Below are 17,283 nucleotides of genomic sequence, written 5' to 3'. Positions count from 1 at the left end.
TAAAGCCTTGTAAATAACTGCCTCCACTACTATGATGAAGGATAAAAGTCAAATTAACCAGAGGCTGCTAGATCGTGAAGAGACACGTTCCTCTTTTATTTTGAAGGCAAAGGGTATTGCTTCTAGTTTGGGCATAGAGCTTCATAGCTGCTGCTGAGCTGGTGTTTGTTAGACACTCAAAACTCACTCCTCTGCTTTCCTGAGCCTGAAAGTGTCGCCAAACACACACAACAGTTGGTCTTGTGTTATGTTTCACAGAAACATCAGGCGGGACTCCCACTTTTAACACCAACTGAAAGAAAAGATACATGAGATATGAGTCGCAGACCTGCCTTTGATGGAAAACGTGTTTTGTTCTCTCTGAAACATTTATTTTTGTCAGATTGCTCATTTGATCAATTTGTGCATTGGGTCAATTTCGTGGAAAACTGTTAATTTTTTCACACAAGAGTACTGAACTGTTAATTTTTGGGGATTATAAAAACTTTCCCCTCCACATCACTTCTGATGTATATTTAGATATATTCAGGTATTACCTCTGTTCTACTTTGTTGTCCTTGTTTTTATTTATTTGTATATTCTGTGTATGTACGTTGAGAGCAACCAAAAACACAGAGTCAAATTCCTTGTGTGCATACACATACATGGCCAATAAAGTGGATTCTGATTCTGATATTTTTAGAAAAGAGGTCTTGTTAAACAGGAATGTTTGTGTGTTGCCGTCTCTGGTCATGTCAGATTTCTGAACGATTGAGGCGGCACACAGAGATATGTTGATCTTGTTGTTTCTGTCGTTCCAAGCTGTCAAACACTAAATCAGACACAGGTTAGTGGATGTCGGAGGCATCCTCACTCTCACATTTTATTCATGTTTACTTGGTGTTTGACAGATCTATTACCAGGTACACTGAGTGTGTGGCGATGATTCATGCACATTACATTCCCCCCAAAATGATCCTTCAAAAACAGAAGTAGAAAAATCTGTCCCTGCGCGAACACTTTGACAAAGATAAGGAAAACGTAACAGATTTAATGTTGTTCATAACAATTCATAAAATAATTATAACAAAGTGCAGCTCTGTAGAGAAAATAGGAGCCTTTGCATAGAAACCAATTTACACCCATTAAAAATATAAGCGATCGGACTGTGAAGTGCAAACACATCTCTCTAAAAGCAGCATATAGACACGCCCTTGCTTCATTCAGTAGTGTATTGTGTCCAAAAGTGAGCGAGCCCGTTTTTCCTTACTGCTTTGCTATAAAAGAAACAATTAACAACACACAATACTGAAACCCCTCTGATCACTCAGAGGGTTATCCAAACATATCACAGAAAGATTCCAGAGATTCCAATGAAATCCAAACTGAAAAATCATTTCAACTGATAAAACTGAAACACATATTGTGATTTAAATGAACTGGAATTACATTTTTACAGAATAGTATCAACTCATACCAGGTGTCATGTTTTATGCGGATAACAAAGGGTAAAATATACAGATATAAATGAAAAATAATCTCTGGCAATCAGAGTTAATAGGCACTTTTAAAGTACTGTAGCTCATACGCTGACAGTCATTAATATACTTACAGTGATCATCATTGTAAGTCAGTCTGTGTAAGAACAGGCACTCTGTTTCATTACATCCTGTAACCGAATGGAGAAAGTTGGTTTGTAGTCTCCTTACACAGAAAGTAAGAAGGCAATTTTTCTTGCCCTAAGCATGCCCTAATGTGTTTTCTAAAAACACATTAGGGCATGCTTCCACAATTTGATGTCCCACTCCTGAGATTTTCGCAGAATTCATTATGCTATTTGATCAAACAGAAACAGTATTTTTCCAGGCCAGTCACTTTTTTTTCCTTCCTGCGCTGGCAAAGTGCAAACATAGTGTTCAGACAAGTCAGTTAATAAACAAGCGAGGAGAAAACCGCTTGGTCTGCACGCTTCTGCTCTGAAAGCTTTGACTTAAAAGATTGCACAACTGACCACGATTTTGTAAATTTTCAAAATCTTTCCTGGGTCCCCATAGACTAAATAAATACTTGTCGTTGGACATCAGTCACTTCTCATATTCCATACCCCGAGTGTTCCCTAACATAACAGCATATTTGGGAAAAAGAGAGATCAAAGCAACACTGAAGACCAACAGAAATGAAAGGAAAAAATAACAAAATCAAACAATGTCTTAAACTTGACAACCTAGCTGAAATAAAAGTACGTGCATTACTTGGTTTATATTTAAAAAACAATAAAACTTTGTCTTTCTGTTTCTTTCTGAAAAACGTTTTTCATATTGTTGAGAACGCCTCACTTAGGCGACAGTTAAAACACGAGCACGCCCCAAAACATTAACGCCACACACTTAAATAGTACAGAAAACGTAAAATACTTGGGTAAAAAACTGGTTTTTGGAACAAAAGAGCAAAAACGTAATAAGAAACAGTCACTGAATTTGCCGTCACAGTGACATCATGTTATCCAGCTTCAGGGAAAGTCGCTTCCATCATAGATTATGGGCCTCTCCATGGTCAGATGGTAGAAGACTTTCTTGGAGATAAACCTGTTGGAAAAGGGTTTTTTGATCAAAAGACTGCAATCCGATGTAACTGAAACGAGACGCTGAGTGTGTCAGGGTAGGATCGCAAAGAGTTAAAACACTTTAACGGTAATTCTCATGCTTCTCCCACTGAGAGGAAGAGTCAGAACAAAGACGCCGGATGTCAGGAGTTCCGTACCGTGAGAAGGAGTTGTCGAAGATGAGCGTGTAGAAGCCGGGGTTTCGGACTTTCAGCTGTCCCCGAATTGTCTCTTTATGGGAATTGCAGCGAGTTAGAGGAATCAGGACCTGAGAGAAGAACCGAGACATGAAGTCAAACTCAATGTACAGATGAAAGAAATCTGTCACAGGAACAAATCTCTCCTCGGCCGCTATAATACTTTTGTTTTTATGACATTTATGTTACCTTACACAATTTTTTTTGCTGGAAAGCAAACATTTCATTATCATTATTATTATTATAATAATTGTAACATAGGGGATGATATGTGACATGGGAGTTCATATCTCTTTTACAAGCCGGACATTTTAAGTGCAGGATGTGCACCTCAACCTGCTGAGCACTGCAACACTGGCAACCGGCCAGTTTTCCTCAGTCCGTGATATTTGAAAAATCAAGCAAATAACTAAAGACTGTAGGGGGCGCCCATGAAAGCATGCACAGGGTCAGTCCATTGCGTCCAGTGATAACTTCTGCTTTTAAATCATCATTTTTGAAGTGGCTGCAATTTCTAACAATTGAAAAGCGCTGCCTCCAGCTTTATGATGTACTTTAATTTGAAAGTACATAACAAACAATTGGCTTTTGTGCTCTTGGACTTTTCCCTGTGGCAGAAGCACAAGGACCGAGTCTCACAACGCAGCTCATCTACCTTTGACTGCTCCACATGAGTGTCAGTGGATTCCCTGTAAACCACACTGAAGCAGATGCTCTTAGGCTCTGAGGAAAACATCCAGCTGATGGTTGGCCCGCAGTCACCCACGGCGACAGTTATCACACTGTAACAGCTGGACTTAATGAAGATTTCCCTGGAACCGTCGCCAAACTGAGAAATATCTTCAATGCCGAGAGGGACAGCCATCCTGCAATGAGCCCAAATTCATTTTAAGAGTGGTATGAATACCAAGTGACTCATCACATTAAAGGGTAACTTTGTTATCTTTTCAACCTGGATGCTATTTTTCCATGTTTTTGTATCCAAGTGTCTTATTTTTTTAACTGGTCCAGTGTTGAGGGAGAATGCTTCAGACGGCAAACGCTAAATGGGCTGCAATGTTGACGTTTTGGGCAATTCCTCACCGTCAATTTACGTCCTCTAAAAGTGCATGTTTTGTTATTATTGATGTGTGACAACATTATGGAAAACATTTTTATTCTGTTCACTCTGTGAAGTCTCGTTCTGAAATCTCGCGGCGCACCCACATTGTTGAAATCAGCTAAATATTCAGCAACAGCATGAACGTTTTTTTACGGCTGTCGTCTGCAGCGTTCTCCCTCAATAACGGAGCAGTTTCAAAAATTGTCGTCCCTATTGTTCTTCACTTAGACACAAAAACATAAAATAGGGTCCAGGTGGAAAAAATACCAAAGTGACCCATTAAGTCAACCAACGGTCAAGACTTACGTGACTTCTCCTGATTGGAGAAGGTTGATTTCTGAATCCTGAACAGTGGCAACATGATCTTCAGGGTTATCAGGCGTCACATCTCTTGTGCCTCTGCAAGACACACACAGTAACATTTGGTTTTCAATGCATAGAACTCTTTAATGATAATCAAAGTATCCTGGTGTCATAGGTAGAGCTGCCTTCAAAATATCTCGGTGATACACTTCAGATTCATCATCATGGATTTTACCCGTCCATTCTGCAGGTTTTATACATTATGTTGAACATTATTTATGACATTAAGTTCAATCTAAGCACAAGTTATTTCAATGTTAACTCATCTGCCGCCCAGTTATCATTGAGGTACATCTTTGTAAATTGTGGATTTCATATATTTGGTATCTAAGATGACAGCAACGACAGAATACTTCTGCACATAAAGGTGTTGAAAACGTTTCCATACAATTCACAACATAACGGTAACACACGAGTGCGTCAGCCTCTCTCCACTATCACTTTCGCCTTCAGCAGCATGAAACTGGCACTTCTTTATTCTCGCAAATTGCTTTTTCGCTTATCAATGAAAATGAGAAGAACCACTTCCCTAATTACTAGTTGACACCTGGTAAGGGGCAGAAATACGTGTGCTGAACTCCCTCAGGGTGCTACATGTTGGAGATCCTATTTCCTGGGGTGTGCTGTGACTTCTAAGAGAGCGGGACAGTCTAGACTCGAGGAATGGGCCGTGATGAGTGTCTTCAATGATCTTGTTGTTCACATAGGTCATGGACACATTGTCTCGTTGTAATTTCCTCTTACCCATTGGGGTTGCATCATTAATAATACAGAACTAGTTCACTTCCTTAATCCTACTTCCCACCATTGAAAGGCAGTGAGTCTAGTTTTGTATTTAAATGCATCCAGCATCCGACCATACAGGCCTTTTGACTTGAAACAAGCTCTGATTAGCCAACGCAACACCAGTACACTTCATGAGTGTACTCTATGTAGTTGTCTCTCTTCTGAGAGGTATAATTGATTGAATTAAATTATATATATATATATATATATATATCACACTCACATATCCAGTGTTCCTGGAGGCCGTCGGTCTTGTTCTCCCTCCAGGGAGCCTCCTGTGGTCTGGGAGGTGGTGTCACTGTCGTAGACGCCGTTCACTTCCTCCTCTGTGATGATGTCAAAAACTCCATCGTCACATCTGTTGCTGGGGTCTGAAACTGGGAGGAACAAATTAAACTATTGAACCACTACATATTCTCATAGTATAGTCTGGTGATTACACAGTATGCATAACACGTATTGAGTGTAGAGTAGAGAAGAAAAAACATTCCAGAAATCATGTTTGAGACAAAGCCACCACAAAAAGAGACGCACTGTAACATTATGCAGAGTTCCTTTCTTTACCGTAAAAAATAAAACAGCTTCTCATCTGAATGGAAATGTCACCCACTTCCCCTTTTGAACAAGACTTCTGCTGCAAAGGTTTCTGTCCTTGTTCCTGAATATGATGAAGTCAATCTCTTTACTTCTGCTTAAACGCTCCCAGTGACCTTACAGTACAGGGCCGGAGAACTACAGCAATCCATCTTTTTGGGATCAAGGGTGCAGTCAAGTTAGCATGTAGTAGTTAGCATGTGGTTTGCCTCTCACCTGTTACCCTGGGAGTGGGTTTATACGGGGCCGGCTCAGGTGGTGGCTGGGGTCCAGCTCCCGGTGGAGGAGACTGAGCGTCTGAGGGACTCAGCTCTGCCCCTGTGAACCTCTCCACCACCACGCTGTGGTGGGTGTAACAGTCCCTGCAGCAGCGCTCTTTCTTCCCACTGTACTTGGTCATCACAAAGTTGTTGCTGCAGTAGTAGCAGAAGATGCGACCACAAAGCCTAAAAAACGTAGAATGTAAGGATGTCATTTTGTGGCATTTAGGCATTTTGAGAAGTGCTACTGTATGTAGTGGGAAAATCAAACAGCGCCAGGAGCAACGGTGTGCAGTCGGCCCCAGTGTCCACGGAAAGCTCACCTGCAGTGATGTCTGCGCAGCCACCAGGTGAACTGACCCTGGCAGCCGAGGCAGTGCGTGGCCTCCTTGTCCACTAACCACCAGCGCTCCTGTGCTCGTAGTTTCTGCTCAAACTCCAGAGCGTCTGACTTCTGCCAAAGAGCATCTTTGTCCCTGTAATGCAAAACAAGACAAATGCATTCAAGTTGTGAGTCATTCTGAGATGGATCAAAGATAAAAATGTTGTTTTCACATGTATGAATTCAAATTAAAGCCACTACGAGGAACTTTCATTCTGTGTCGATTTGGCGTTCTGAGTGGACAAAATGTTGTGTTTCAGAGCACCAGAGGCCTGTCAGAAACCATTTGTCTGCACGAAGAATAACTTCATAAAAATAACCAATCTTCTCGCTGGTGGTCTTGTTTAGTTATGTCGGTAACATCAGTACTACTTTGAGACTGTTTCACAGCCAGTTCAAACTTCCTCACAGTAGACTTCATTCTTGTGTTCTGTTGGATGTTGGAATATATAATGCTCAGTATTTCAAAGCTGTTGCGGAGGCAGACAGTAGCTAATTGTAAAATAAACATGACCTCTGAAGACTGAACAAATTGAGCATGTAATGCACATGTTATTAACTGTAGTCGTATACTACCATGTTGGATAGACTTGACACCGGGAGTAGCCTCATTACCCCAAAAGATGCAACTGAGAAGAACAATGAAGCCATACATGATACTGAAGAAGAAAAGACTGTAATCATGTGGGCACACATGATTACAGTCAATCCCAAAGGAGTTGAGTGAATCATTGTATGTGTGTTTCATCCCTTACAGAGTATGAAACCTTTTGAGGCAATAGTAGTCCCTGAATCCAGTGTAGAATTAATGATAAAAATATGTCTTTCTATTTTTTCTCTCTTTATTTAAAAGGGACCATGTACAGTTTAAACACAAATGTCTCCATTCGATGCACTGTACCAGATTATAGCTTAAGCTAATTTGCATCTGCAGTCTCTACCACACTTCACCTGTTATGTTGGCCTCTCAGCATCACCTGCTCTCTTCTCTGTAAATGATCTCAGAATTCATCGAAGCCTTTTCCCCTGATTCCTCAGCCTTAATTCTCTTCTCTTCGATGTCAAGTCCAACAACATCAGAGATCTGCTCTTACTCGAAGAACCAATTTAAAACACATTCCCCAGTGGGTCTAACGAAGGGCCCGCGGCAACCAAAGCATAACAAGGCGGTAGACATCCAACAAGAAAATGAACTGTATCCCTTCCTTCATGAAGAAACTCTAGGAAGATGCACCCCTGACGCTGCCGACAGCGGTAATAGAGGCAGGTCGTACCTTATAAGCTCGATGAGCCGCTCCTCCAGGTTGACTTTGGTTCTGTTGAGGTCATCGATCTCTGCAGTCATCTCCAGGCTCTGGTTTTGTTTGTCAGCTTCTGCTGTGTCGAGCTTCTGCGTCAATTCCTCGCTGACCTTTTGCAAAGCCGAGTGGGCTTCTTCAGCACTTGAAGAGACGTAAGTGCAAGGAGAACAAGTCAGCAGCTGTGTTTTTGCACCCGGATGAAATGTACAGGTATCAAACAACGCACCTGGTCACTGCATTTCTCAGTTGCTGAATCTCGCTCTCACTCTCACGAATGGATGTTTCTGTCTTTGTGATGTGAGTGTCTTTCTCGCCCGTTAGCAGCAAGTACTTCTCATTAACAGCCTTTATTAAACATTATAAGAACATGCATAAAAATACCCATGAGTTAAAAACAGCTTTGACATATTCTTCTCTATAATTTAAACAATTGTTCCATGTTTGTTCTGAAGTTCTTGAACTAGAGAAGTGGTTCTCAACCTTGTCAAGTCGTGACCCACATGAGTAATTGGTGTTGGCGACTCGTAGGGCGTTGTGCAATGTGATCAAAGGTAACTGTGGCTTTTTAATGCGGTCCGTGACTTTTTTCTCTCCCCCTGACCCGCCGGTAATCCCCCGTCAGAATCTCATGTGCAGGCAGACTTTGACTCTCACAAATACCCTCAATAACATCTATTCTGAGGTCAATTATATCACGGGTACAGGCGAGTCCCCGACCCCCAGGTTGAGAACCACAGCACTAGACGACATGTAGAAACATGTCATTCAGTAAAATCCAATCCCAATCATATTGATCCATAAACACATCAAACCAGAGCGGAAGAATTATGATTTGAAAGCGATTTCATTGAGCTATCAATTGGATAGGGACCATTGCATCGCAGTGATTTTGTATTCTACCTTCTGCAATCAAAGAAAACTGCTAAAGCAATCAAGGCAAAACAGAGACCTGAAAATCATCTCCTGTTAATGAGTACTGAACAAACAATCTTCCTGTTATTATGTCCCGTGTGGTGTGTAGCTTCCTTTTCTTCATCCCCTTTGCAAATCCACTAATGATAAAGCTGCTGGTGTGAATATAGGATGTTGCACCTTTGACTGCAATCTATCTATAGTCTTCTCTTAATCATATATGGATGTCTTAAGACTTGAAAAAGTGAGTACATGACACATTTTCTTCCGATGATGGTCTATTTATATAAAACCCAATTCTCTCCCTCTAAAGATTATAGAACACATTGTTCCACCACCAGGTATCTACTCATCATGTAACGATCAATCACTGTGTTTGATGCATGAAAGACACACACCTCTAGTTCAGACACTTTGCTCCGCAAGCTGGACACCTGCTTCGACTCCTCCTGCAGCTGGGCTTTCATCGTGTCCAGCTGCTCATTCACACTCTGAGATATAAGATCAACATAAAAAAAAAGAATCAGGAAGAGTCTACAGCCATGCTAGCGGCTCTGTGAGGCCGTAAAGGCCCAGCGGTGCTTTGAGCTGAATGGTAATATGCTTACAATGATGGTGCTGCTATTCAGATATAATGTTTACCATGTTCACAATCTTAGAAGTGCGTTGGTTATGAGAAACAAGGTTATAAAAGGCTACAAGGAGAAGCATTAGCAAGCCAGACTTCCCTCACAAAAAGTAATAAAAGAATGAATGATGTCCGTTTGTGGCATTGCTCCCCTTGATGTGGGACAGCCAGCTTTGGATCGCATGTCATTATCCAGATATACTATTCAGTAACAGATCACACGTTAATACCAGCCGTTAATGGGGCCAAAAGGCTCAAATCTATGGTGCAAAGAATCATAACGGCAGAAATGAATGAAACGTGAGTGTAATACAAGTCATGGTTAACGCGTTCTGACTGACTCGCCTTCATCTGGACCTGATGATTCATGCTCTCCGAGCTCATTTGGAACTTGGCGGCCTCCACCTCCTCTCGGTTAGAGCCCTTGACACTCTTCATTTGGTTCTTGGCCTTGTCCAGCTGCTCCTGGAGCTCCACGATGGTCTCTGGGAGTTTCACCTTCTGTGTCAGCTCCTCTCTTAGTTTGGTATTCTCCAGCTGTAGTTCTGCCATGCTCTCTTCAAGTCGCTCCACCTCTTTCTCCGCTTCTTCAATCCTGGCAGCGTCCCCTGCCCAATGCTCTCTAACCTCCTCCTTTTCTGCACTTAGCTTACAGATGGTCATCCCAAGCTCCGCCATCTCTGTGTTTGCCTTGTGTAGACCGTCACGTGTCTCGCGGTTCTCTGAGGCTAGCTTGGTGTTTTCTGCCTTGAGGGTGGACAGCTCTTCTCGGATGGCAGCCGCAGAGATAGACAACTCGGCATGGGCGGCTACTTCGCTATCACGCTGTTCATTCAGAGCCTCCTCTCTCTTTTTGCACTCCATAAGCTCTCTTACATGCCTTTGATTCAGCGCCTCTGCCTGGACTTTAAGATGCTCGGTCAGAGTCCTGAGCTCGTCTCTTTGGGCCTCCGTCACCTCCAGCTGTGTTTGTGATTTTAGCCGTTCATCCTCAGACCTCTGTAGCCGCACCCTCAGGTCCAGGATCTCTGCCTGGAGCCTGGACACGTCTTTCATGCACACCTCCAGTTGGCCTTCAAGTCTGCCTGTCACATCCTGGTTCTCTTTTGCGTGGACTGCGCTCCTCTCCAGCTGAGATTCCTCCATCGCGTGCTTGTCCGAGGTGATCCTTTCAATCACCTCTGTCTGTTTAGCGCAAGTTGCTTCTGCGTCAGCTTTGGCAATCTCAAGCTCCTTCTCCCGGGCCTCAAGAGATTTTAAGCTGGACAGAACCTCAACAAGGTTCTTGTCTTTGCTTTGTAGCTCGGCCTCTTTGGCTTGAAGCTGTTCTTGAAGGCTTGCTTCGTTCTTGCGTGACGCTCCTAAGTTCTTCTCCAAATCTCCGATCTGCCCGTTAACACTCTTCAGGTCAGCTTGCATGCGGCTGAGAGCTGCTTTCACAGTGTCCTGCTCCTCTCTCAGACTCTGGTTCTCATGCTCCAGCCGCTTTGACGTGGCCTCGGAGAGCTTTACGGCCGTCGTGGCTCGCTGCAGACTCTCATCCAGCTTGCGGTTCTCCTCACGCAAGGACTTCTCTTTTTCATCCACCGTCATCTTGGTGTCACCCATCTGGCCGCGGAGCTGTTTCTCAGAAGCTCTTAGAGCTGCTAATTCAGATTCAAGCACTATTCGGTTTTCCGCCATCTCCTTCTTCAGCTCCTCGTTTCTCTTCATCGTGGTCAGCAGTTTCTTATTTACTTCAATTAGATTGCCGCACTGCGTCTTGTACTCTTCTACCTTCGTGACTTGTTCTTTGACGACACCCTCCAGCTCAACGAGGTTCGTGGTCAGTTTGTCCCTCTCTGTGATCAGGCTTTGGTTCTTGGCTTCTAGCTGTTGTAGTGCCTTGCAGCTGGAGGTAAACTCTGCCTCTTTCCTCTTTAGATGCTCCTTAAGGGCAGTGACTTCTGCTTCTAAGGACTCTTTTAAAGCACCAGCATTCTTCTGCATTTCATCTTTATCTTTTTGTGCCCTCATCTTCACCTCCTGCAGCTCTTCCTCCTTCTCCTCTAGAGATCCTTGAAGGTCCTGCAGTTGCCTTTGGAGGTTGCTCGCCTCCTTCTCTCTCACTGTGGAGGCCCCCTGCAGCTTATCAATGGCTCTGCACTGTTCCTCCACTTTCGCCTCTAACTTGGCCTTCTCCTCAGACGCAGATACAACTAATGCTCCGAGTTTTGTTTCGCCGCGCTCTGCAGCTGCCAGCTTGACTCTCAGCTCATCCTCTAGCCTTTCTGCCAGTCTCTTCTTCTCCTCTACCTCAGCTACAGCTTCCATCTTCCCTCTCTCTGCCTCTTTCAATCTGTCCAGCAACTCGTGTATCTTTTGAGCTGAATCAAAGTAACTGGTTGCCTGCTGGCCCTTCTCATTGAGAACCCCGTCCAACTTGGCCAGGAGCTCTATGTTCTTCCCCTCAGCAGCTGCCAACTTTTCCTGGAGCAGCTGTTGTTCAGCCTTCCTGGCTTTTTCCCCGGTCCTGAGTGCTTCCACCTCTCTGGACAGGGCTTCTTCTCTTCCCTGGAAAGCATTGAGATCTCCTTGCAAGCCCTGTTGCTCCTCTTGGGCAGCGAGGGACACATCCAGCTGCCTCTGGAGCTGCACGACTACGCCCCTGAGCTCAGCCGCCTCCTCGCCCAGCTGCTGCACCTTATCTAGGAGCTCTCGCTGCTTCAGCTCCGACTGGTCCAGCTCCAGGCGAAGATCTTCAACTGTGCTGACATCCTCGTTGCAGGCAGGCAGAGACTCGTTCAGGTCACTTAGCAGACCCTGACCATAGTCGGGGCTGGAGGGGAACTCGTGTGCTTGCTAGATGGTTGCAATGGAAACCAGAGGAGAAGGGAAGGAAGAGAGGAAGAGTGATGAACCTCATGCAGTCATTTTATTATTATGATAAAATGATGATATATGTGCGTTACCTGGGAGTAGGTGCTGGCCAGACTGTTAATACTGGAACTGCGACTGGGTGGTTTCCACATGTGGCCAGGTGAGTTTCCCAGTGTTCTCCTGATCAGAAAATAAAACTGATAGTGTACTCCAAAGTAGGTGCAGAGGAATGGCTGTATTTAGACACACATGTTTCTGTAATACTTTCTAGATATTGTTGTGGTATTTATCTGCTCTACGTGTTGTTTTCATGATTAGTTTTGTTTGTTACCTTGCAAAAGTGGGCCAGGATGCATCAAGATCATAGCCCCTGGAGGCCACATCAAACTGGAGCTCATTGAGTTCGTACAGGTGGTTGATTATGTCAACACTAAGGTGGGGCTTCAAGAAGGGGCTTCTTGCGTAGTACCAGTCACTGCGCGAAAAGAGATGAGGAAGAGGTCACAGTAGAACATAGCGTAACAACAAGAAACAATAATGGTGACTAAAAAAGTAAGTTTTGTCCGATATTTTGACACTTAAGAAGAAAGCGACGCCTAAACCAGAAAAAAGGTCTATGGCACCAAATGACAGCTGCATGCATTCTTTGTCCTTGTAGTTGTGTATTTCTCTGGCTCTATACTCTAAACTCGGGTAAATCATCATAAAAACAGTATCTTCATTTTTCTTCGTTAGACTGCTCTTCCTATTCAACTACAGCTGATGCTACTGACTGCTACTTTAACAGAGAGGGGAAATGGTGAAGTACAACAGCACAACAGAACATCAACATTCAGTTCAGTGTAAATAAGGAAATCATATGCCTATTTCTTCAAAAGTGTTTCCTTGTGATCCAAAAACAGATGCAGTTCCATTTTTTCCATTCAGTCTACTTGCACTTCAACAAAAGCCCCATTCTTCATATCTGCATGACGAAAAACATTGCAAAGAGACGTGTTGTGCTCTGACAGTTTTACCTGGTGACTCTCTGGTTCATCAGACACTGCTGCAGGGTGTCAGCCAGTCGCTGATGTACGAGGGAGTATCGGATGAACGCTCGTCCTTTCCCCAGAGATGTCTTCAGCTATCAAAGCAAAAAACAACAACATTGTTTTACGTGGAGCCTTTAGTCAGTGGTAACTTCACACTCAAACTGCAAGGACGTCAAAAACGAATTCATTATTTCATCTAAATGATATTTTCAATCTGTTCAAGACGTAACGATGCAGTTAGGGTCTGTTTTAAATGCAACAAATAATATTTTGAAATTGTTCCAACCAATTACCTAATTTATCTAAGCTCTTTCAAAGACTCTATTTACAAAAACTGCATAGATAAGTTTCACTTTCAGTCCAGTTCCCCTTTAGAAAATATTCTAAATATAGCATAAACTGGTATTAGTTTTTTAGGTGGGCCTTTCTTTTCGGTGGCTAAAATAAATGTTGCTGCTGCCCCAGAGCAGTATATTGCTTCGCTCCCGTGCCAGTACTCCAGTCTGTTTCTCTAAACTGGGGGCGTGCCAACCACCGTCTACAATAGGTAACATGCTGACTATGGATAAGTCTCATACAAGGAGTTAATGATTAGTATGTAATCAGCGTTATATTAGCGGAGTCATTGTAAAAAACAAATCTTCTTACCTCAGTGATGGATTTGACAAAGCGGATCCCATCATTGGCTCCTTTGAGTTTAGCCAGACAGTCAGTGAAGTATTCCCAATAATCTTTCTTTGTACCAAGAAATGTAGTTTTATCCTTCTGGTCAAACTGAAAGAATATAAATATCGATACAGTTGGAACGGAAAACATATATTTTGAGGCACGGCATTGCTCATCTATTTATTCACATCTTCCTTGAGTATTTGGGATTGACTGGGTGAGGTGTGACAACAGAAGCTAAATAAATCACACCTGCAGCAGGTACTCCAGTTTGTAGGAGAACTTGTGCAGGTTGGTACTGTCATCTGTGATTGGCTCCCCGCTTTCCCTGTACTCCTTTGCAAGCTCTGCAACAGCCTCTGAAATTCACATGGTTCAAAAATGGAAAAAGATCAGGGATTATAATAACGGCACAGGGTTTATACAAACAGGTGGCATGTCGGCAAAATATATTAGGGATGAAGCATCGAAGCAAAAAGGCAGAAAATTGTATCTCCTTTTACCTAAAGTCACAAGGCCTAAAACAAAAGAAAATCATCATAATATGTTCACCTCTTGATGCATTTTGGTTACACACTCACACCCAAACACTCCTGTGTCTAAATCTTCAATCTATTTCCATTTCTACCCTCTTTAAACTCAGCTAGTCTGTAAATCAACCACTTGCCTCGTATCCATCGCAAAAACTGGAAGGACACCCGTGATGGGTGCATCCTCAGTATGCACTCTCTGTCTCGCTGCATGCTGACAGGCTTCCACCACACCCTTTCTACTGGGACATGAGGTCCGGTGCACGTTTTCCCAAATGATTTGATGACCAGGAAAGGTCAGATAGTTCCAGGTGTAAAGATTGTATTTGGACTTGACGCTGAGACTCAGGTCATGACATCACATCATGTCCCTTCTTTCTCCTCTCTTCAGTCAAACCACGTCAGCCAACAACTGCCTGCAGCCAATCTATTCACACACACACACACACACACACACACATAAAGCTGCCGTACCATGCAGATCTCGGATAATCCTCTGGAGTTGGCTCTCCCCGACTGTAGCCCCAGCAGCCATGGCCCCACCGCTGGGTCACCGATTCACATCCAGTCTGCTGAGTCAGAGAATCAGAAGCAGTCAGGAACAAAAGACGGACATGAACGCTCCAACACTGTGCTCTCTCGTGGCACACTTTGATCCACAAAAATGTGTGACACATGAATGACAGTTCTCATGATGGGCACATTGCATCTGATAGTGATGATCTGTATAATAAATGTCACTTTACACATTCTGATCTTCTGACTACCAACAACTATTCAACTGTTGAATTTTACATCTGTCAAGCTACGCATCTTTGTATTTTAAATGACACACTAAGAAGGCAATTACATTCTAATATAACTGCAACATTATGAATTTATGGATGAAATTCCAGGGTTTTTGATTTACTGAAGAAGAAGAATACCAAAGGAGGCATTTGCATAACAACTTGATCACTGATCAGCCAGGACACTGTCTTTGGTCCATAAAGTCTGTGGGTTGGTAACACATACTTAAAACCAACATATTTCATGGCAAACAGGCATGGTAGGCTGGAAGATCTCCCTAACATAAATGTAACTTGGTCTCGCTGGATGCTGGTTAAACTAGACAAAGCTAAGTCTCACTCATCCACTTAGGAAATACAGAGAGAGAGTGAGTTATTCTTCACTAAAATCTACTTTCATTGTCCTCAAGAAAAGAGACACATTTGCAAAGGGTACAATTCCCATACTTTTATAAAACTATAAAGTGTCTCAAACTATGTCAATGCTTTCAAATTAATTACACTATATGTATATTAGATCACTGGTCTGTATGTGACATGAACTGAATCTCCCCTTACAAAACTAGCAGGGTAAAAATGTATGAATTACCAGCAAGAAGCTTGTAATATGTGTAGAATTATATGTGCTGCTTCAACTCCCAATGTCCATAAGACACCAGCGCCACACATTATGGCTGCCATGATTACCATGGAGTTTAGTCAGGTCCTCTCTGATAAAGTTTCAACTAAGCTGACAATCATAACACAGAGGAAGTATTTATTGGCAGCTGGATAGTTTGTAGGAGCTATTGTTACGGTGTCTTCCTCCTGTACACTTCTGTTAGTGAGCTATGAGAGGTAGTAAACAAGCATGCAATGTTGTATGCCATCTAGCTATAACTTTAACAAACCAAATTTAATACACAAGCATCGACACATTAATAACGCTAACGCTAGCTAAACCTCTAAGATTTGTTCAACTTTAGCTAACAGCTAACTAGGTTAATGTTAGCTAACAGCTAACTAGGTTAACGTCAGTTGAGTTTCAACAGTTTGAAAACAGTTTTACAACCCTAACTATCCGCTCGTACAGCGCTAATATTGTTATCTAACACCGAAGAACCACTAACAAGAAGCAACACGCTGGCTACTGAGCTTTTACAGACGGTTTTTGTTCTTTTTAAGGCTGTCACGGTGAAGTTAACGTAACTATATTTAACTATAACTTTGACACAGTGAACCTTTGACAGACATTTTGAAAATAACCGTGACATCAACGAGAGACGATACATACAGTCTGTGGCTTATAGTTTCAGGTGAAAGAATAAGAAAATAAAAATAACTTTGACATACTTTTTACAGATATGACTCAAGTCCATAACAAACCAAATATTTTATGTGAGCATACAATCTTGTTGAAAGCGGCGTGGCTGACATTGCGTCGTCCAATCACAGAGCGACATGTAGCCCTTCGACCAATGACCAGAGGTTGATAGGCGGGACCCTAAAAGCTGGATAGTTTGGTTGTCGTAACAGAGTAAACAGAGGTGTCATGTGATCACAATGACGTTCATAAATGCGTGTCTCTGTGGTCCTTTGTTTTCTATTATTGCACATCTTAAGTATGTTTAACGCAAGTGCACCCCCTACGCCATTAATGTTCTTTAAAACAACAACTGAAACAAAACTTGTATTACTTGCAAAGCCTTTGTGTAGTGTAGCATACTTAAAAATTAAAATAGCCTGATATTTAATATAACACCCAGATCATTGGTCAATTTTAGTGGTTTCTCATTTCTTAAGGGACCCAAACCATCAACTAAAAGTCAGGGCATCGCTGCTTCTGCTCCATCAATTTTGACCCTTCTGTTCCTCATATGTACCAAGACGGTATGAAAGTGCAACACTAAAGTTCCAGAGTATGAATGAATGAATGAAATTTATTTATAGAGCGCTTTTCACAGACATAACATCACAAAGTGCTTAACAGAGCAGACATTTAAAAGCATAAAAAACACAATGTGACCCTAGGGTCAATACATTACATACACAGAGAAAAAAAACAAAAAAATAAATTTCAGTCTGATATCTCATTTAATGTCTCAGTATGTATTGGATTAAAGTACTGGTTACATAGTTTAGTTTACTCAGGTAACTTAGTTTAACTTGCCCACATTTTAGATTTCCAATGATGTATCGTATAAATCGTTTTTAATAAAACTGTTCACAGCATGTGCTGTGGATTATCCACGGAAACAGAGACAGTGCTCATGGAAATGCATGTTGCATGTGTTGGCACCAGAAACTTCTGAGAGGGAGATCTA

General features: G+C 42.5%; 1 protein-coding gene across 1 annotated transcript; it reads right to left on the bottom strand.

Annotated features, from left to right (window-relative positions):
* Positions 1–842: 842 nt before the first annotated feature.
* fyco1a (FYVE and coiled-coil domain autophagy adaptor 1a) lies at positions 843–16,338 on the bottom strand. Its single transcript, XM_079267822.1, has 18 exons — positions 16,313–16,338; positions 14,667–14,764; positions 13,915–14,021; positions 13,645–13,770; positions 12,982–13,088; positions 12,297–12,440; positions 12,058–12,145; positions 9,452–11,947; positions 8,877–8,969; positions 7,793–7,911; positions 7,540–7,707; positions 6,207–6,359; positions 5,840–6,069; positions 5,253–5,406; positions 4,187–4,279; positions 3,434–3,644; positions 2,740–2,849; positions 843–2,564 (listed from the first exon to the last, which is right to left on the bottom strand). The coding sequence occupies exons 2-18, from the start codon at positions 14,725–14,727 to the stop codon at positions 2,489–2,491; spliced, it is 4,536 nt and encodes a 1,511-aa protein (XP_079123948.1). The 5' UTR covers positions 14,728–14,764; positions 16,313–16,338; the 3' UTR covers positions 843–2,488.
* Between the last annotated feature and the right edge of the window lie 945 nt (positions 16,339–17,283).

The sequence above is a fragment of the Melanostigma gelatinosum genome (assembly GCF_949748355.1).
Source record: "Melanostigma gelatinosum genome assembly, chromosome: 4".
NCBI classification, from domain to species: Eukaryota; Metazoa; Chordata; class Actinopteri; order Perciformes; family Zoarcidae; genus Melanostigma; species Melanostigma gelatinosum.
The sequence above is the reverse complement of the archived record's forward strand: the minus strand, read 5'-3'. Positions and strand labels throughout refer to the sequence as shown.

Excerpts from the sequence above, each read along its gene's own strand:
- fyco1a (XM_079267822.1), bottom strand. The coding sequence starts at position 14,727 with ATGGCTGCTGGGGCTACAGTCGGGGAGAGCCAACTCCAGAGGATTATC. Across the intron at positions 8,970-9,451 it reads ATCATCAGGTCCAGATGAAG|AGTGTGAATGAGCAGCTGGA; the intron begins GCGAGTCAGTCA and ends CTTATATCTCAG. Across the intron at positions 4,280-5,252 it reads CCTCCAGGAACACTGGATAT|AGGCACAAGAGATGTGACGC; the intron begins GTGAGTGTGATA and ends TGTGTCTTGCAG.